The sequence below is a fragment of the Acomys minous genome, assembly GCF_964271855.1.
Source record: "Acomys minous genome assembly, chromosome: 1".
NCBI classification, from domain to species: domain Eukaryota; kingdom Metazoa; phylum Chordata; class Mammalia; order Rodentia; family Muridae; genus Acomys; species Acomys minous.
The window spans coordinates 187,401,845-187,422,126 of record NC_140483.1 but is presented as its reverse complement, the minus strand read 5'-3'; the positions used below and the strand labels follow the sequence as shown (position 1 = coordinate 187,422,126).

The following is a 20,282-nucleotide window of genomic DNA, read 5'->3' as shown; positions in this document are numbered from 1 at the left end:
ACAAACCACAGGACCCAGAGGGCTCCTCCTCTGATCCCTAGAGGGAGGGGTGGCCACTGGACTGTGCAGACAATGCTGGGTTGCTCAGTCTTCATCATTGACTCATTTCTTCATTCCTGCCTTTCCATGGGCCTAAAAACTCTTTTAAAGACTTTGTCTTTTCCCCTCTGAAAAAGGGAGCTGCAGAGCTGAAGAGCACTGGCTGTTCATCCAGAGGGCCTGCCTTCAATGTGATGACAGCTGGTGCCATCTCCCGACATGTAGGTTCACACCCTGGAACAATACTGTATCCAGAATCACTCAATAAACGAATAAATAAAGACACTTTTGAAAAATGGACAACAGTCGTGTTTTGTGCTGAGTTATTTCGGGGGATATAATTTACTGGTGGCTCTTGTGCAGATGTTATCATTTCCACCTTTGCCGTAATAAAATAGAAACGTGTGTGTTTGTGTGGGTGGGTGGGTGTGTGCATGTGTGTGTGTTTCTGTACTGTGTGTGTGTGTGTGTGTGTGTGTGTGTGTGTGGTGTGTTGTGTAAATAGTGGGGAAAAAAGGAAGTGCTATGTCATGATCTCTAAGAGTGAGTCTACCTGTAAAGGCAGGGTCAGCTCCAGGAAAGGATGGATTAGAGATATGGCTGAGTGTGCTGCTCATGTTTATGATGCTAACCTTAGAAAAGAAAGAACTTCTAAGAGTCTTTGGAAAAATCAAACTGTCAGATGTTTCAACTGTAGTAAGCAAGGCCTTCTGAAAAGGGATTTCAGGCAAGGCATTCCTAGAAGCTAGGGTTTTCCAGGGAGAATGCCAAGAGAAGGCCTCAGCCTTGTGGACTCTGCTGGATGTGTGTCAAAGACCAGCCTTGGACCAATGAATCCAGATCAACAAGAAATAGTAGGCAAGGCAATCCTATGTCACAGTAGGCCCAGGGTCTCCCAGAGCACCCTGCCACCCCCATCCTTGCCCTCTCCCTACACCCACACCACCACCAAAGGATGAATCCCGTTGGTGTGTTCCCTGTCTGGGTAGGAGAATCCCATCCACAGAGCCATGAACCAGTTCATGCCTCTTGTGAAAACAGCATGGTTCTGGGTGAAATGAAGGAACTGGACAGCTTCAGTGGATAAAAGAAAAGGCTCAAGAAAGACCAGCAAATGCATGATTTGCCCATGGGCTACAAATGAGCAGACACCTAAGCTAAAAGTGAAAAGAGCCGGCAAAGGGGTTGGAAGTGCCATGGACACAGAGGCAGATGAAACAATGAATTCCACCCAAACCTTGGCCTCTTCAGGAGGTAAACATCCATCTTCTAGGGACTGGAGCTTTATCTCGTTGGATAAAACAAAGTGGGGGACGGCTCAAATGGGTAAGGCCAGAAGGAGAAATAGGAAAACTAAGGCCAGATGTGGCTCTCCTAGCCATGAATTAACGTCTAAAAACTAAAGTCTCCTTCTTAAAGAAATGGAGAGTTTTATTGTTTGGTATGAAAAACCCAGCTAAGAGCTTGAAAATGGTTTCAGTCAGGCCAAAGGGTTACTACAGTTCCCACTTGTTTTCTAAATCTCTAAGAGTTGGAGTCCTTTGGAGCTAGGATAAAAGACTGGGAGCAGGCTGGTGGGAGCGCATGCCTTCCTTCTTAGCAGAGGCAGGCAAATCTCTGTCAAGTAGTGGTTTCATAAATTCTAGAGTTCCAAAGATGAGAGAGGTGCTGGTTCTCACCTGGAAGCCCACCCCTACCTGGTAGGCACAGACCTTTGCAGCCAACACTGACGAGGCAGAGGCACAGGCAGATAAAGAAGAAGTACAAAGAATAGGGTGGAGAGAGGGGTGATTGTGTAGGGACTGGGAGGAATGAGAGAATCGACTGGGATTTATATACAGAGTAAAGAAATGAATGAGAAAAAGAAGAAGAAGAAGAGGAGGAGAAGAAGAAGGAAAAGAAGGAGAAAAAGGTGACAAAGAAGAAGTGGAAGAAGAAGAGGAAGAAAAAGAAGGAGAAAAGGAGGAGAAGAGGAAGAAGAGGAATTAGATGATGATGAAGATGATGAAGAAGAAGAAGAGAAGGAAGAGGAGGAGGAGCAAGAACAAAATCAACAATAAGATATACAGGCAAAGCACACCAGCAACAACAAAACACACCAACAACCAAACCTATTACAATGATCACATTTAAAGGCTGCTAGTAAATATCAGGCTGAAACACAAGGTGGATTGTTGCAGGAGACTTGATCCCATTGTGAACCCTGAGATGTGAGCTATCAAACCGTTTCCTTGTATGAATTACTCTCTTTCCCTGTGGGTCAGCCATGTTGGTCCGGGTAGCCTTGGCTGTCCTGGACTGGCTTTGTAGACCAGGCAGGCCTGCAACACACATGGATCCACCTGCCACCCCAGTGCTGGGATGAAAGGCCTGTGCCATCAAGCCAGGCACAAACTCACACTTTGAATCCAAGGGCTTTCTGCCCTGAGGGCTTGATCAACCCACCCTAGGGCAAGGGGCGGATCTAGTAACCAGCTGACAGAGATTGAACTGAAAGGCGGGGCTTGGAGTTGAAGGGTATTTAAGAAGGCCAGGAGAAGAAGACAGACGCTTTGGCTTTTCCCTCTTGGCCTATCCAGTGAGCTAGCAGGCCTTTTCCTCCTGGGCTGTCAGGTGAGCTAGCCAGCTTTTGGCTTTTGGCCTTTTGGCTTTTGGTGCTTTCGGCTTTGAGATTTGGGGTGGTTTTTCTTTGTGTCTTTGTTTGTTTGTTTGTTTGTTTGTCTGTCTCTCTGTCTGTCTGTGTGTCTGTGGATTTTAATGATCTACCTATTTATTTGTTGATTGATTTTTATCTTTTTCCTTCAGGCCGTGAGCTGGGTAGGAAGACCCCTGTGTGCTTTCTCTGCCCTCTGAGCTAGCAAGGCTTCACCCCAGCATCTGGCTGCTGAGTCTTCCTCAGAAAACTTGAAGGATTGGGGCTTTCTTCTGTCTTGGAAAGAACACTTTGGCACTCCAGCAAGTGGCCAGGCCCCACAGACAGAGAGATGGCTCACTCCAGCTGCAGAGAAACCGAGAAGCCATCAGCTTCGGTAAGTCACCTGAGAGGTACCCAAGGGGAGAAGAGTGAAGGACCGGCAGGCCCATTACAGAAGGCTCTAGAACCCTGCCTAGTGCCACTCTAGATGCCTTGAGAAGAGAAGCAGAAAATGAAAAGGGAAATGGCCTGGCTCACTGCCGCCCCATAGTCGTCAGGATTCTCATCCTTTGGGTATCCCAGGCTTCCTTCTTAGTAGCCATAATGCCCCTGTGTAGTCCATGAGAGAAATGGTGGGTGGAGAAGATCCAAGCCTTAGAGGGAAAAGTAGAGATGCTTATTAAGGAGAAAAGGAAAGAGACTGAGACATAGGCAGAGGAATTCAGATATGAGAGTGAGACAAATTCTCAGACCCAGGCAGAGCCCCCCACACCAGCACCTGAGGAAAGGGAAAGGGAAAGGGAAAGGGAGAGGGAAAGGGAGAGGGAAAGGGAAAGGGGGTTGCCTAGGATGGTTGGAAAGCCAACCCTAGCTTCTCCAGCGAATGCAGGAGAGGTCCCCGGAGGTGATAGGCACCCCCGAAGGTTCTAGAGAAGGGCAGTGGAATCCCAGAGACATCTTCCATTGGAGAAGATGGAGGCAATCGGTCATCTCCTATGGTGTGCGTTCATCCTAGGTGAGGGAGACTCTCAATTCCTGGCCCACCGCCCAACCAGGATTAATCCCCCAAGACTGGAAAGGTGTGGCAGGAACAATCTTGCAACCTGGTCCTGGGTGGCCATGGCAATGCTGGTGGGAAGAGGCTGAAAGGAAGGCCTGTGAACAGGGAGATGGGGCCAGAGGGACTGCTAGCTCCCAGGATCAGAGCTAGGTGAAAGTGGCCATGCTGGTTTAGAGAGGCAGGTGGAATCTGCTGTGGGACACGTTGGCAACTCTTTCCTAAGAGCTGGAAATGCTTGGGCTGGGGCTGAAGAATCAGGAAAGGGGTCTGAATCATTTGCTAAAGCTCCACACATGTTTTGCAAAGGCTGACTTTGCAACCAGTGACTGACTCTTTTGTCTTTCCCAAGGCTCCTTGTGAGGTGCGCAGGCTGGATCTGAGTGCGCCTTCCACGCCCTCCTTGGTGGAGAAACTAGATATGTCTTTGGATGACATCATCAAGCTGACCCAGAGGCAGCGAGGCCGAGTTGGCCGTGGTGGCCGCGGGCACAGGGGTGCTGGCAGGGCCTGCTCCCCGGGAGGCCCCAGGGGCGCACTGAAGGCCGCCCGGCGTGGGCATCGCGGTGCCTGGCCTAGGAGGAACGGGCAGGCACCCTACAGCAGACGCGGACAACTTCCAGGCAAGTGGCAGCACGACCAGTTCCACAGCGCCTTCCCGCGTGGAGCCAGCCTGGACTCCTCTGGGAGGCTGCTGCTGTCCAACCTGCACTTCCAAGTGTCAGACGCTGATATTCAGAACCTCTTTGCTGAATTTGGACCGCTCAAGAGAGCAGCTGTGCACTATGATCGCGCTGGACGAAGTTTAGGGACAGCAGATGTGTGCTTTGAACGCAAGGCAGATGCCCTGAAGGCTAGGAGAGAGTACCACGGTGTCCCTCTGGACGGGCGTCCTTTGGACATCCAGCTTGTCCCATCCCAGGTGGAAACACAGCCGAGCCATGCAGGAAGCGCCAACAGAGGAGGCATGAGTAGAAACCCTGCCTCTGGGTGCTCTGCTGGGAGAGGCCCCTGGAGAGGGACCCAGAGAGGCAGCAGGGGAAGAGAGAGAGGCACCTGCAGCAACTCCAAGCAGCAGCTTTCTGCAGAGGAGCTGGACGCACAGCTGGATGCTTACGCTGAAAGCATGGACACCAGCTAAACAGCCCAGCCAGTCCACACAAACCACAGGACCCAGAGGGCTCCTCCTCTGATCCCTAGAGGGAGGGGTGGCCACTGGACTGTGCAGACAATGCTGGGTTGCTCAGTCTTCATCGCTGACTCATTTCTTCATTCCTGCCTTTCCATGGGCCTAAAAACTCTTTTAAAGACTTTGTCTTTTCCCCTCTGAAAAAGGGAGCTGCAGAGCTGAAGAGTACTGGCTGTTCATCCAGAGGGCCTGCCTTCAATGTGATGACAGCTGGTGCCATCTCCCGACATGTAGGTTCACACCCTGGAACAATACTGTATCCAGAATCACTCAATAAACGAATAAATAAAGACACTTTTGAAAAATGGACAACAGTCGTGTTTTGTGCTGAGTTATTTCGGGGGATATAATTTACTGGTGGCTCTTGTGCAGATGTTATCATTTCCACCTTTGCCGTAATAAAATAGAAACGTGTGTGTTTGTGTGGGTGGGTGGGTGTGTGCATGTGTGTGTGTTTGTGTACTGTGTGTTTATGTGTGTGTGTGTGTTTATGTGTGTGTGTGTGTGTGTGTGTGTGTGTGTGTGTGTTGTGTTGTGTAAATAGTGGGGAAAAAAGGAAGTGCTACGTCATGATCTCTAAGAGTGAGTCTACCTGTAAAGGCAGGGTCAGCTCCAGGAAAGGATGGATTAGAGATATGGCTGAGTGTGCTGCTCATGTTTATGATGCTAACCTTAGAAAAGAAAGAACTTCTAAGAGTCTTTGGAAAAATCAAACTGTCAGATGTTTCAACTGTGGTAAGCAAGGCCTTCTGAAAAGGAATTTCAGGCAAGGCATTCCTAGAAGCTAGGGTTTTCCAGGGAGAATGCCAAGAGAAGGCCTCAGCCTTGTGGACTCTGCTGGATGTGTGTCAAAGACCAGCCTTGGACCAATGAATCCAGATCAACAAGAAATAGTAGGCAAGGCAATCCTATGTCACAGTAGGCCCAGGGTCTCCCAGAGCACCCTGCCACCCCCATCCTTGCCCTCTCCCTACACCCACACCACCACCAAAGGATGAATCCCGTTGGTGTGTTCCCTGTCTGGGTAGGAGAATCCCATCCACAGAGCCATGAACCAGTTCATGCCTCTTGTGAAAACAGCATGGTTCTGGGTGAAATGAAGGAACTGGACAGCTTCAGTGGATAAAAGAAAAGGCTCAAGAAAGACCAGCAAATGCATGATTTGCCCATGGGCTACAAATGAGCAGACACCTAAGCTAAAAGTGAAAAGAGCCGGCAAAGGGGTTGGAAGTGCCATGGACACAGAGGCAGATGAAACAATGAATTCCACCCAAACCTTGGCCTCTTCAGGAGGTAAACATCCATCTTCTAGGGACTGGAGCTTTATCTCGTTGGATAAAACAAAGTGGGGGACGGCTCAAATGGGTAAGGCCAGAAGGAGAAATAGGAAAACTAAGGCCAGATGTGGCTCTCCTAGCCATGAATTAACGTCTAAAAACTAAAGTCTCCTTCTTAAAGAAATGGAGAGTTTTATTGTTTGGTATGAAAAACCCAGCTAAGAGCTTGAAAATGGTTTCAGTCAGGCCAAAGGGTTACTACAGTTCCCACTTGTTTTCTAAATCTCTAAGAGTTGGAGTCCTTTGGAGCTAGGATAAAAGACTGGGAGCAGGCTGGTGGGAGCGCATGCCTTCCTTCTTAGCAGAGGCAGGCAAATCTCTGTCAAGTAGTGGTTTCATAAATTCTAGAGTTCCAAAGATGAGAGAGGTGCTGGTTCTCACCTGGAAGCCCACCCCTACCTGGTAGGCACAGACCTTTGCAGCCAACACTGACGAGGCAGAGGCACAGGCAGATAAAGAAGAAGTACAAAGAATAGGGTGGAGAGAGGGGTGATTGTGTAGGGACTGGGAGGAATGAGAGAATCGACTGGGATTTATATACAGAGTAAAGAAATGAATGAGAAAAAGAAGAAGAAGAAGAAGAGGAGGAGAAGAGGAAGAAGAAGAAGAAGAAGAAGAAGAAGAAGAAGAAGAAGAAGAAGAAGGAAAAGGAGAAAAAGGTGACAAAGAAGAAGTGGAAGAAGAAGAGGAAGAAAAAGAAGGAGAAAAGGAGGAGAAGAGGAAGAAGAGGAATTAGATGATGATGAAGATGATGAAGAAGAAGAAGAGAAGGAAGAGGAGGAGGAGCAAGAACAAAATCAACAATAAGATATACAGGCAAAGCACACCAGCAACAACAAAACACACCAACAACCAAACCTATTACAATGATCACATTTAAAGGCTGCTAGTAAATATCAGGCTGAAACACAAGGTGGATTGTTGCAGGAGACTTGATCCCATTGTGAACCCTGAGATGTGAGCTATCAAACCGTTTCCTTGTATGAATTACTCTCTTTCCCTGTGGGTCAGCCATGTTGGTCCGGATAGCCTTGGCTGTCCTGGACTGGCTTTGTAGACCAGGCAGGCCTGCAACACACATGGATCCACCTGCCACCCCAGTGCTGGGATGAAAGGCCTGTGCCATCAAGCCAGGCACAAACTCACACTTTGAATCCAAGGGCTTTCTGCCCTGAGGGCTTGATCAACCCACCCTAGGGCAAGGGGCGGATCTAGTAACCAGCTGACAGAGATTGAACTGAAAGGCGGGGCTTGGAGTTGAAGGGTATTTAAGAAGGCCAGGAGAAGAAGACAGACGCTTTGGCTTTTCCCTCTTGGCCTATCCAGTGAGCTAGCAGGCCTTTTCCTCCTGGGCTGTCAGGTGAGCTAGCCAGCTTTTGGCTTTTGGCCTTTTGGCTTTTGGTGTTTTCGGCTTTGAGATTTGGGGTGGTTTTTCTTTGTTTCTTTGTTTGTTTGTTTGTTTGTTTGTTTGTTTGTCTGTCTGTCTCTCTGTCTGTCTGTGTGTCTGTCTGTCTGTCTGTGGATTTTAATGATCTACCTATTTATTTGTTGATTGATTTTTATCTTTTTCCTTCAGGCCGTGAGCTGGGTAGGAAGACCCCTGTGTGCTTTCTCTGCCCTCTGAGCTAGCAAGGCTTCACCCCAGCATCTGGCTCCTGAGTCTTCCTCAGAAAACTTGAAGGATTGGGGCTTTCTTCTGTCTTGGAAAGAACACTTTGGCACACCAGCAAGTGGCCAGGCCCCACAGACAGAGAGATGGCTCACTCCAGCTGCAGAGAAACCGAGAAGCCATCAGCTTCGGTAAGTCACCTGAGAGGTACCCAAGGGGAGAAGAGTGAAGGACCGGCAGGCCCATCACAGAAGGCTCTAGAACCCTGCCTAGTGCCACTCTAGATGCCTTGAGAAGAGAAGCAGAAAATGAAAAGGGAAATGGCCTGGCTCACTGCCGCCCCATAGTCGTCAGGATTCTCATCCTTTGGGTATCCCAGGCTTCCTTCTTAGTAGCCATAATGCCCCTGTGTAGTCCATGAGAGAAATGGTGGGTGGAGAAGATCCAAGCCTTAGAGGGAAAAGTAGAGATGCTTATTAAGGAGAAAAGGAAAGAGACTGAGACACAGGCAGAGGAATTCAGATATGAGAGTGAGACAAATTCTCAGACCCAGGCAGAGCCCCCCACACCAGCACCTGAGGAAAGGGAAAGGGAAAGGGAAAGGGAGAGGGAAAGGGAGAGGGAAAGGGAAAGGGGGTTGCCTAGGATGGTTGGAAAGCCAACCCTAGCTTCTCCAGCGAATGCAGGAGAGGTCCCCGGAGGTGATAGGCACCCCCGAAGGTTCTAGAGAAGGGCAGTGGAATCCCAGAGACATCTTCCATTGGAGAAGATGGAGGCAATCGGTCATCTCCTATGGTGTGCGTTCATCCTAGGTGAGGGAGACTCTCAATTCCTGGCCCACCGGCCAACCAGGATTAGTCCCCCAAAACTGGAAAGGTGTGGCAGGAACAATCTTGGAACCTGGTCCTGGGTGGCCATGGCAATGCTGGTGGGAAGAGGCTGAAGGGAAGGCCTGTGAACAGGGAGATGGGGCCAGAGGGACTGCTAGCTCCCAGGATCAGAGCTAGGTGAAAGTGGCCATGCTGGTTTAGAGAGGCAGGTGGAATCTGCTGTGGGACGCCTTGGCAACTCTTGCCTAAGAGCTGGAAATGCTTGGGCTAGGGCTGAAGAATCAGGAAAGGGGTCTGAATCATTTACTAAAGCTCCACACATGTTTTGCAAAGGCTGACTTTGCAACCAGTGACTGACTCTTTTGTCTTTCCCAAGGCTCCTTGTGAGGTGCGCAGGCTGGATCTGAGTGCGCCTTCCACGCCCTCCTTGGTGGAGAAACTAGATATGTCTTTGGATGACATCATCAAGCTGACCCAGAGGCAGCGAGGCCGAGTTGGCCGTGGTGGCCGCGGGCACAGGGGTGCTGGCAGGGCCTGCTCCCCGGGAGGCCCCAGGGGCGCACTGAAGGCCGCCCGGTGTGGGCATCGCGGTGCCTGGCCTAGGAGGAACGGGCAGGCACCCTACAGCAGACGCGGACAACTTCCAGGCAAGCGGCAGCACGACCAGTTCCACAGCGCCTTCCCGCGTGGAGCCAGCCTGGACTCCTCTGGGAGGCTGCTGCTGTCCAACCTGCACTTCCAAGTGTCAGACGCTGATATTCAGAACCTCTTTGCTGAATTTGGACCGCTCAAGAGAGCAGCTGTGCACTATGATCGCGCTGGACAAAGTTTAGGGACAGCAGATGTGTGCTTTGAACGCAAGGCAGATGCCCTGAAGGCTAGGAGAGAGTACCACGGTGTCCCTCTGGACGGGCGTCCTTTGGACATCCAGCTTGTCCCATCCCAGGTGGAAACACAGCCGAGCCATGCAGGAAGCGCCAACAGAGGAGGCATGAGTAGAAACCCTGCCTCTGGGTGCTCTGCTGGGAGAGGCCCCTGGAGAGGGACCCAGAGAGGCAGCAGGGGAAGAGAGAGAGGCACCTGCAGCAACTCCAAGCAGCAGCTTTCTGCAGAGGAGCTGGACGCACAGCTGGATGCTTACGCTGAAAGCATGGACACCAGCTAAACAGCCCAGCCAGTCCACACAAACCACAGGACCCAGAGGGCTCCTCCTCTGATCCCTAGAGGGAGGGGTGGCCACTGGACTGTGCAGACAATGCTGGGTTGCTCAGTCTTCATCGCTGACTCATTTCTTCATTCCTGCCTTTCCATGGGCCTAAAAACTCTTTTAAAGACTTTGTCTTTTCCCCTCTGAAAAAGGGAGCTGCAGAGCTGAAGAGTACTGGCTGTTCATCCAGAGGGCCTGCCTTCAATGTGATGACAGCTGGTGCCATCTCCCGACATGTAGGTTCACACCCTGGAACAATACTGTATCCAGAATCACTCAATAAACGAATAAATAAAGACACTTTTGAAAAATGGACAACAGTCGTGTTTTGTGCTGAGTTATTTCGGGGGATATAATTTACTGGTGGCTCTTGTGCAGATGTTATCATTTCCACCTTTGCCGTAATAAAATAGAAACGTGTGTGTTTGTGTGGGTGGGTGGGTGTGTGCATGTGTGTGTGTTTGTGTACTGTGTGTTTATGTGTGTGTGTGTGTTTATGTGTGTGTGTGTGTGTGTGTGTGTGTGTGTGTGTGTGTTGTGTTGTGTAAATAGTGGGGAAAAAAGGAAGTGCTACGTCATGATCTCTAAGAGTGAGTCTACCTGTAAAGGCAGGGTCAGCTCCAGGAAAGGATGGATTAGAGATATGGCTGAGTGTGCTGCTCATGTTTATGATGCTAACCTTAGAAAAGAAAGAACTTCTAAGAGTCTTTGGAAAAATCAAACTGTCAGATGTTTCAACTGTGGTAAGCAAGGCCTTCTGAAAAGGGATTTCAGGCAAGGCATTCCTAGAAGCTAGGGTTTTCCAGGGAGAATGCCAAGAGAAGGCCTCAGCCTTGTGGACTCTGCTGGATGTGTGTCAAAGACCAGCCTTGGACCAATGAATCCAGATCAACAAGAAATAGTAGGCAAGGCAATCCTATGTCACAGTAGGCCCAGGGTCTCCCAGAGCACCCTGCCACCCCCATCCTTGCCCTCTCCCTACACCCACACCACCACCAAAGGATGAATCCCGTTGGTGTGTTCCCTGTCTGGGTAGGAGAATCCCATCCACAGAGCCATGAACCAGTTCATGCCTCTTGTGAAAACAGCATGGTTCTGGGTGAAATGAAGGAACTGGACAGCTTCAGTGGATAAAAGAAAAGGCTCAAGAAAGACCAGCAAATGCATGATTTGCCCATGGGCTACAAATGAGCAGACACCTAAGCTAAAAGTGAAAAGAGCCGGCAAAGGGGTTGGAAGTGCCATGGACACAGAGGCAGATGAAACAATGAATTCCACCCAAACCTTGGCCTCTTCAGGAGGTAAACATCCATCTTCTAGGGACTGGAGCTTTATCTCGTTGGATAAAACAAAGTGGGGGACGGCTCAAATGGGTAAGGCCAGAAGGAGAAATAGGAAAACTAAGGCCAGATGTGGCTCTCCTAGCCATGAATTAACGTCTAAAAACTAAAGTCTCCTTCTTAAAGAAATGGAGAGTTTTATTGTTTGGTATGAAAAACCCAGCTAAGAGCTTGAAAATGGTTTCAGTCAGGCCAAAGGGTTACTACAGTTCCCACTTGTTTTCTAAATCTCTAAGAGTTGGAGTCCTTTGGAGCTAGGATAAAAGACTGGGAGCAGGCTGGTGGGAGCGCATGCCTTCCTTCTTAGCAGAGGCAGGCAAATCTCTGTCAAGTAGTGGTTTCATAAATTCTAGAGTTCCAAAGATGAGAGAGGTGCTGGTTCTCACCTGGAAGCCCACCCCTACCTGGTAGGCACAGACCTTTGCAGCCAACACTGACGAGGCAGAGGCACAGGCAGATAAAGAAGAAGTACAAAGAATAGGGTGGAGAGAGGGGTGATTGTGTAGGGACTGGGAGGAATGAGAGAATCGACTGGGATTTATATACAGAGTAAAGAAATGAATGAGAAAAAGAAGAAGAAGAAGAAGAGGAGAAGAAGAAGAAGAAGAAGAAGAAGAAGAAGAAGAAGAAGAAGAAGAAGAAGAAGAAGAAGGAAAAGAAGGAGAAAAAGGTGACAAAGAAGAAGTGGAAGAAGAAGAGGAAGAAAAAGAAGGAGAAAAGGAGGAGAAGAGGAAGAAGAGGAATTAGATGATGATGAAGATGATGAAGAAGAAGAAGAGAAGGAAGAGGAGGAGGAGCAAGAACAAAATCAACAATAAGATATACAGGCAAAGCACACCAGCAACAACAAAACACACCAACAACCAAACCTATTACAATGATCACATTTAAAGGCTGCTAGTAAATATCAGGCTGAAACACAAGGTGGATTGTTGCAGGAGACTTGATCCCATTGTGAACCCTGAGATGTGAGCTATCAAACCGTTTCCTTGTATGAATTACTCTCTTTCCCTGTGGGTCAGCCATGTTGGTCCGGATAGCCTTGGCTGTCCTGGACTGGCTTTGTAGACCAGGCAGGCCTGCAACACACATGGATCCACCTGCCACCCCAGTGCTGGGATGAAAGGCCTGTGCCATCAAGCCAGGCACAAACTCACACTTTGAATCCAAGGGCTTTCTGCCCTGAGGGCTTGATCAACCCACCCTAGGGCAAGGGGCGGATCTAGTAACCAGCCGACAGAGATTGAACTGAAAGGCGGGGCTTGGAGTTGAAGGGTATTTAAGAAGGCCAGGAGAAGAAGACAGACGCTTTGGCTTTTCCCTCTTGGCCTATCCAGTGAGCTAGCAGGCCTTTTCCTCCTGGGCTGTCAGGTGAGCTAGCCAGCTTTTGGCTTTTGGCCTTTTGGCTTTTGGTGCTTTCGGCTTTGAGATTTGGGGTGGTTTTTCTTTGTTTCTTTGTTTGTTTGTTTGTTTGTTTGTTTGTTTGTCTGTCTGTCTCTCTGTCTGTCTGTGTGTCTGTCTGTCTGTCTGTGGATTTTAATGATCTACCTATTTATTTGTTGATTGATTTTTATCTTTTTCCTTCAGGCCGTGAGCTGGGTAGGAAGACCCCTGTGTGCTTTCTCTGCCCTCTGAGCTAGCAAGGCTTCACCCCAGCATCTGGCTCCTGAGTCTTCCTCAGAAAACTTGAAGGATTGGGGCTTTCTTCTGTCTTGGAAAGAACACTTTGGCACTCCAGCAAGTGGCCAGGCCCCACAGACAGAGAGATGGCTCACTCCAGCTGCAGAGAAACCGAGAAGCCATCAGCTTCAGTAAGTTACCTGAGAGGTACCCAAGGGGAGAAGAGTGAAGGACCGGCAGGCCCATCACAGAAGGCTCTAGAACCCTGCCTAGTGCCACTCTAGATGCCTTGAGAAGAGAAGCAGAAAATGAAAAGGGAAATGGCCTGGCTCACTGCCGCCCCATAGTCGTCAGGATTCTCATCCTTTGGGTATCCCAGGCTTCCTTCTTAGTAGCCATAATGCCCCTGTGTAGTCCATGAGAGAAATGGTGGGTGGAGAAGATCCAAGCCTTAGAGGGAAAAGTAGAGATGCTTATTAAGGAGAAAAGGAAAGAGACTGAGACACAGGCAGAGGAATTCAGATATGAGAGTGAGACAAATTCTCAGACCCAGGCAGAGCCCCCCACACCAGCACCTGAGGAAAGGGAAAGGGAAAGGGAGAGGGAAAGGGAGAGGGAAAGGGAAAGGGGGTTGCCTAGGATGGTTGGAAAGCCAACCCTAGCTTCTCCAGCGAATGCAGGAGAGGTCCCCGGAGGTGATAGGCACCCCCGAAGGTTCTAGAGAAGGGCAGTGGAATCCCAGAGACATCTTCCATTGGAGAAGATGGAGGCAATCGGTCATCTCCTATGGTGTGCGTTCATCCTAGGTGAGGGAGACTCTCAATTCCTGGCCCACCGGCCAACCAGGATTAATCCCCCAAGACTGGAAAGGTGTGGCAGGAACAATCTTGGAACCTGGTCCTGGGTGGCCATGGCAATGCTGGTGGGAAGAGGCTGAAGGGAAGGCCTGTGAACAGGGAGATGGGGCCAGAGGGACTGCTAGCTCCCAGGATCAGAGCTAGGTGAAAGTGGCCATGCTGGTTTAGAGAGGCAGGTGGAATCTGCTGTGGGACGCCTTGGCAACTCTTGCCTAAGAGCTGGAAATGCTTGGGCTAGGGCTGAAGAATCAGGAAAGGGGTCTGAATCATTTACTAAAGCTCCACACATGTTTTGCAAAGGCTGACTTTGCAACCAGTGACTGACTCTTTTGTCTTTCCCAAGGCTCCTTGTGAGGTGCGCAGGCTGGATCTGAGTGCGCCTTCCACGCCCTCCTTGGTGGAGAAACTAGATATGTCTTTGGATGACATCATCAAGCTGACCCAGAGGCAGCGAGGCCGAGTTGGCCGTGGTGGCCGCGGGCACAGGGGTGCTGGCAGGGCCTGTTCCCCGGGAGGCCCCAGGGGCGCACTGAAGGCCGCCCGGCGTGGGCATCGCGGTGCCTGGCCTAGGAGGAACGGGCAGGCACCCTACAGCAGATGCGGACAACTTCCAGGCAAGCGGCAGCACGACCAGTTCCACAGCGCCTCCCCCCGTGGAGCCAGCCTGGACTCCTCTGGGAGGCTGCTGCTGTCCAACCTGCACTTCCAAGTGTCAGACGCTGATATTCAGAACCTCTTTGCTGAATTTGGACCGCTCAAGAGAGCAGCCGTGCACTATGATCGCGCTGGACGAAGTTTAGGGACAGCAGATGTGTGCTTTGAACGCAAGGCAGATGCCCTGAAGGCTAGGAGAGAGTACCACGGTGTCCCTCTGGACGGGCGTCCTTTGGACATCCAGCTTGTCCCATCCCAGGTGGAAACACAGCCGAGCCATGCAGGAAGCGCCAACAGAGGAGGCATGAGTAGAAACCCTGCCTCTGGGTGCTCTGCTGGGAGAGGCCCCTGGAGAGGGACCCAGAGAGGCAGCAGGGGAAGAGAGAGAGGCACCTGCAGCAACTCCAAGCAGCAGCTTTCTGCAGAGGAGCTGGACGCACAGCTGGATGCTTACGCTGAAAGCATGGACACCAGCTAAACAGCCCAGCCAGTCCACACAAACCATAGGACCCAGAGGGCTCCTCCTCTGATCCCTAGAGGGAGGGGTGGCCACTGGACTGTGCAGACAATGCTGGGTTGCTCAGTCTTCATCGTTGACTCATTTCTTCATTCCTGCCTTTCCATGGGCCTAAAAACTCTTTTAAAGACTTTGTCTTTTCCCCTCTGAAAAAGGGAGCTGCAGAGCTGAAGAGTACTGGCTGTTCATCCAGAGGGCCTGCCTTCAATGTGATGACAGCTGGTGCCATCTCCCGACATGTAGGTTCACACCCTGGAACAATACTGTATCCAGAATCACTCAATAAACGAATAAATAAAGACACTTTTGAAAAATGGACAACAGTCGTGTTTTGTGCTGAGTTATTTCGGGGGATATAATTTACTGGTGGCTCTTGTGCAGATGTTATCATTTCCACCTTTGCTGTAATAAAATAGAAACGTGTGTGTTTGTGTGGGTGGGTGGGTGGGTGCATGTTTGTGTGTTTGTGTACTGTGTGTTTATGTGTGTGTGTGTGTGTGTGTGTGTGTGTGTGTGTGTGTTGTGTTGTGTAAATAGTGGGGAAAAAAGGAAGTGCTACGTCATGATCTCTAAGAGTGAGTCTACCTGTAAAGGCAGGGTCAGCTCCAGGAAAGGATGGATTAGAGATATGGCTGAGTGTGCTGCTCATGTTTATGATGCTAACCTTAGAAAAGAAAGAACTTCTAAGAGTCTTTGGAAAAATCAAACTGTCAGATGTTTCAACTGTGGTAAGCAAGGCCTTCTGAAAAGGGATTTCAGGCAAGGCATTCCTAGAAGCTAGGGTTTTCCAGGGAGAATGCCAAGAGAAGGCCTCAGCCTTGTGGACTCTGCTGGATGTGTGTCAAAGACCAGCCTTGGACCAATGAATCCAGATCAACAAGGAATAGTAGGCAAGGCAATCCTATGTCACAGTAGGCCCAGGGTCTCCCAGAGCACCCTGCCACCCCCATCCTTGCCCTCTCCCTACACCCACACCACCACCAAAGGATGAATCCTGTTGGTGTGTTCCCTGTCTGGGTAGGAGAATCCCATCCACAGAGCCATGAACCAGTTCATGCCTCTTGTGAAAACAGCATGGTTCTGGGTGAAATGAAGGAACTGGACAGCTTCAGTGGATAAAAGAAAAGGCTCAAGAAAGACCAGCAAATGCATGATTTGCCCATGGGCTACAAATGAGCAGACACCTAAGCTAAAAGTGAAAAGAGCCGGCAAAGGGGTTGGAAGTGCCATGGACACAGAGGCAGATGAAACAATGAATTCCACCCAAACCTTGGCCTCTTCAGGAGGTAAACATCCATCTTCTAGGGACTGGAGCTTTATCTCGTTGGATAAAACAAAGTGGGGGACGGCTCAAATGGGTAAGGCCAGAAGGAGAAATAGGAAAACTAAGGCCAGATGTGGCTCTCCTAGCCATGAATTAACGTCTAAAAACTAAAGTCTCCTTCTTAAAGAAATGGAGAGTTTTATTGTTTGGTATGAAAAACCCAGCTAAGAGCTTGAAAATGGTTTCAGTCAGGCCAAAGGGTTACTACAGTTCCCACTTGTTTTCTAAATCTCTAAGAGTTGGAGTCCTTTGGAGCTAGGATAAAAGACTGGGAGCAGGCTGGTGGGAGCGCATGCCTTCCTTCTTAGCAGACGCAGGCAAATCTCTGTCAAGTAGAAGAAGAAGTGGTTTCATAAATTCTAGAGTTCCAAAGATGAGAGAGGTGCTGGTTCTCACCTGGAAGCCCACCCCTACCTGGTAGGCACAGACCTTTGCAGCCAACACTGACGAGGCAGAGGCACAGGCAGATAAAGAAGAAGTACAAAGAATAGGGTGGAGAGAGGGGTGATTGTGTAGGGACTGGGAGGAATGAGAGAATCGACTGGGATTTATATACAGAGTAAAGAAATGAATGAGAAAAAGAAGAAGAAGAAGAAGAGAGGGGAAAAGACAAAGTCTTTAAAAGAGTTTTTAGGCCCATGGAAAGGCAGGAATGAAGAAATGAGTCAACGATGAAGACTGAGCAACCCAGCATTGTCTGCACAGTCCAGTGGCCACCCCTCCCTCTAGGGATCAGAGGAGGAGCCTTCTGGGTCCTGTGGTTTGTGTGGACTGGCTGGGCTGTTTAGCTAGTTCCATGCTTGAAAAATACTATATACTATCTTGTATAAAATAATGCATTGATAATTTCTAGTCCATTCCTGGTGCAATGGGTCCTTGAGTGAGCCCCTTATGCGCATGCCTGAATGCATAGCATGAGGTGGCGTGATCCACAGGCACCAACCAAGAGCGACAACGTGGCAGTCTCTGATAGAACCAGGCACATTATAAAGGTTCTGTTTGAGTTTTCCCAGGGTCACTCAGGTAGTCAAGGTCCCTGAATAAACTGCTGCAAGAAGAGTTCCCGGTTCTGGTGTTTTTCCTGCTGGTCGGGGGCGGCATCGCCACATTAATATTGGCAACCTTTCAGAAAGTATTTTACAATTTATCCTATCTTGGTGTGTCCAAAGTTTTGTACCTGAATCATGTGTATCAAAACTTGCATTACCAACCAAAACCCTCCTTAGACCTGAAAAGTTTTTGTGAACCCTAAACAACTATGTTTAGCTATAAGCGCAGAACTGTTTTGTCTTCAACCCCATCAGAAACTTTCAAAGGGTAAATATTATCTGACTAAACAGGAAGTACAGGGCAAGCAGTTTCCAAAACCATAGAAATGATAGACACTGTCAGTTGCGTGGACATTCACTCAAGATATCTCTGTAATGTTGGAGCATCATCTTCAGCCTTCCGGCCCAGAGTATCCAACAGGTTTTCTCTCAAGCTCGTATAATGAAGGACTTGTCTACCTTGTCCTTACAAAGTACAGGAATTGACTTTCCTGCACCCAGTTTGTCCAGTATTCTGTCTGTAGTTGAAGCAAGGGAAATTCTTACCCAATGGCTTCATCTCCTAAAGGAGAATTTTTTTTTTTGATGCTCATCTTCTTCAAAGTTGAAATTGGGTACATCCAGGAGCTGACATGTTTTCATTGTCAAAAAATTCTCCAATTAACTAAACATCTTTAAATGCCACATTCTACTGATCTCTGGGGTGTTTGAAAACCATCTGTCTCTCGTATATCTGAATTACTAGTTTCCAGCTATATACTGACTAAGTATTGTTTCTATATCATTTCTATGTCTCCCTTTTTCTCTTAAACTTTTAACTCTAAACAGTTAATTAATATTTTAACTCTAATACAGTAAATAATTTAACTCTAATACAGTAAAACTAGTTACAAAACTTAAGCAATTTTTGCTAAACTTTCCACAATGTTCAGATTGATTGTATTTGACAGTCTTAGGATCAAGTATTTTTTTAGTTCAATGTTCTGTAAAATGCTCATCATATGAACTCAGCCATTGAATGTCCTACGTAGTCTGTAGTATGAAGCTCACCTTTCCATGGTTATTGTCTGCTTAGTGGGATCCTGACCTGGTAGAATATAACAGGCAACCCAAGAGTGTCCACTGTTTGTGCAGAACCAGGCAGCAGCAGAAACATGGAGCTACTTTTTTTTTCTCCAGTCGTTGGTGCTACACAATCCAGGTAGATTCATCCTTGGGGGCCCTGTCACGTTCTTGGAAACCTAAAAAGTTACTGTTAGGAGTGGTAGAAATCCTAAACATTTTAGAAGTCATATATAGCATATTTCAAAAAGGTTTAAGGACCATAATCTATTAAGTACAATTATTAGGACTATGAGCCTGAAAGTTCAAAATGTAAGACTTTGCTTTAAGTTTTTATATTTTAGCTTCTGTTCCTAGTCCATACTTACCTCAACAGGTTTCCACTTGGCTGAGAGACACCATCCAGGAAGAGTTCCTTAAAGCTGCTGTGACCCACTCTAACTGATGCGATTGCTCCCTGTCCCCTCAGCTGAGTCAACTCGCCATTTCCCATCTTTGGCTAGTCTTTCAGCCTCCTTGGGCCCTGACAGCAACACCCTAGTTTCAACTGGAAGTAGTTAAAAAAAAAAGAGCGTGTATAGTTCCTTATACCCCTGCCAAAGGTTGAAATGTTAGGTGAAAAGGAAAGTTCCTGGCATAGGGGAGGGACAAAATGGCATACCAAGAAAGCTGGGCTCAGAATTATCAACAGGTAGATTCATTAACTGAAATAGTTGTACAATATGACAGGGCACGTAACTGGTTTATGCAACAAAGAGGCACTGAATAACTTTAAGACAAAACAAAAAACAAACAAAAAACCCCAAAACTTATCTCTATACAAACCATTCCTGGCTGTACTCAAAGAAACACTGCAAAAGGGGGAGCTGGGATGAAATAAATGACTAGTGCTTCATCCATTTCAAGACTCCATTTAGATAGTAACTCTGTTATGAGCCACCACAAGGCCTTTGGCCCTTCTACTAACTACTATTGGCTCTCAGCATCACTGATATCTTAACTAGATGATAATTCCTGTCTGGGTACCATTAAGCTGATGGTTATTAGACCCCAATATAAACAGGTGGCACATCACAGAGACATTCTTCTAGTTCCCCCCACCCCCTCACCTCCCCCCGCACCCCCAAGACAGGGTCTCTCTGTGTAGCCTTCGCTGTCCTGTACTCACTTTGTAGATCAGGCTGGCCTCGAACTCACAGCGATTCGCTTGCCTCTGACTCTCAAGTGCTGGGATTAAAGGTGTGTGCCACCACTCCTGGCTCTCTTCCAGTATTAAAGAAACAAAAGTTTTGTTTGTTTTTTTTTATATTTCTCAGCATTCAGAGGAGAATAACTCCTATACAGACAAATGTGAAGTCCTACCTTTCCTCTTTCTATATCACTTTTATCCTACCCTTTAACTTGAATAAAAACATCAACCAGCATTCAGGCAGGAACCACAAGCCTTTGCTTTTTGCAGCCACGAATTGGCTGCAGATACTTAAGTTCTTTGAGAGTAAATGAAATCACTGCATAAAAGGCAATTAGCCAAAATAACTTTGTAATTTGCATATTAATTTGTAAATTGCAGGTCAATCCTACTTTAAACTAGTAAAATATGGTACACATGCATATAAACATTAGCTTTCAGATTTGATTTTTTTATTATTATTTTATTTTATGTGTATGAGTGTTTTGCTTGCATGTATGTCTGTGTATCATATGCATGTGTGGTGCCCTCAGAGACCAGAAAAGGGGTGCTGGATCATTGGGAATGGGAGTGACAGATGGTTGTGAGCTGAGAAGAGGATGCTGAGAGTCCAAGCCAGGTCCTCTGGAAGAACTGCCAGTGCTTTTAGCTGATGAGCCATGTCTACTACCAGATTTGTTTTTGAAAGCTGTATCTGCACCTTGCAGCAATGTGTATGGCAGCTTCAAAGGGGCAGCTCAGATTTAAAAAAAGAAAAGAAAAGAAAA

General features: G+C 48.1%; 1 protein-coding gene across 1 annotated transcript; it reads left to right on the top strand.

Annotated features, from left to right (window-relative positions):
- Nucleotides 1-4,132: 4,132 nt before the first annotated feature.
- Nucleotides 4,133-4,890, top strand: LOC311591876 (THO complex subunit 4-like). The gene has a single exon (XM_084771696.1). The coding sequence runs from the start codon at nt 4,153-4,155 to the stop codon at nt 4,870-4,872; it is 720 nt and encodes a 239-aa protein (XP_084627822.1). The 5' UTR covers nt 4,133-4,152; the 3' UTR covers nt 4,873-4,890.
- Nucleotides 4,891-20,282: the final 15,392 nt, after the last annotated feature.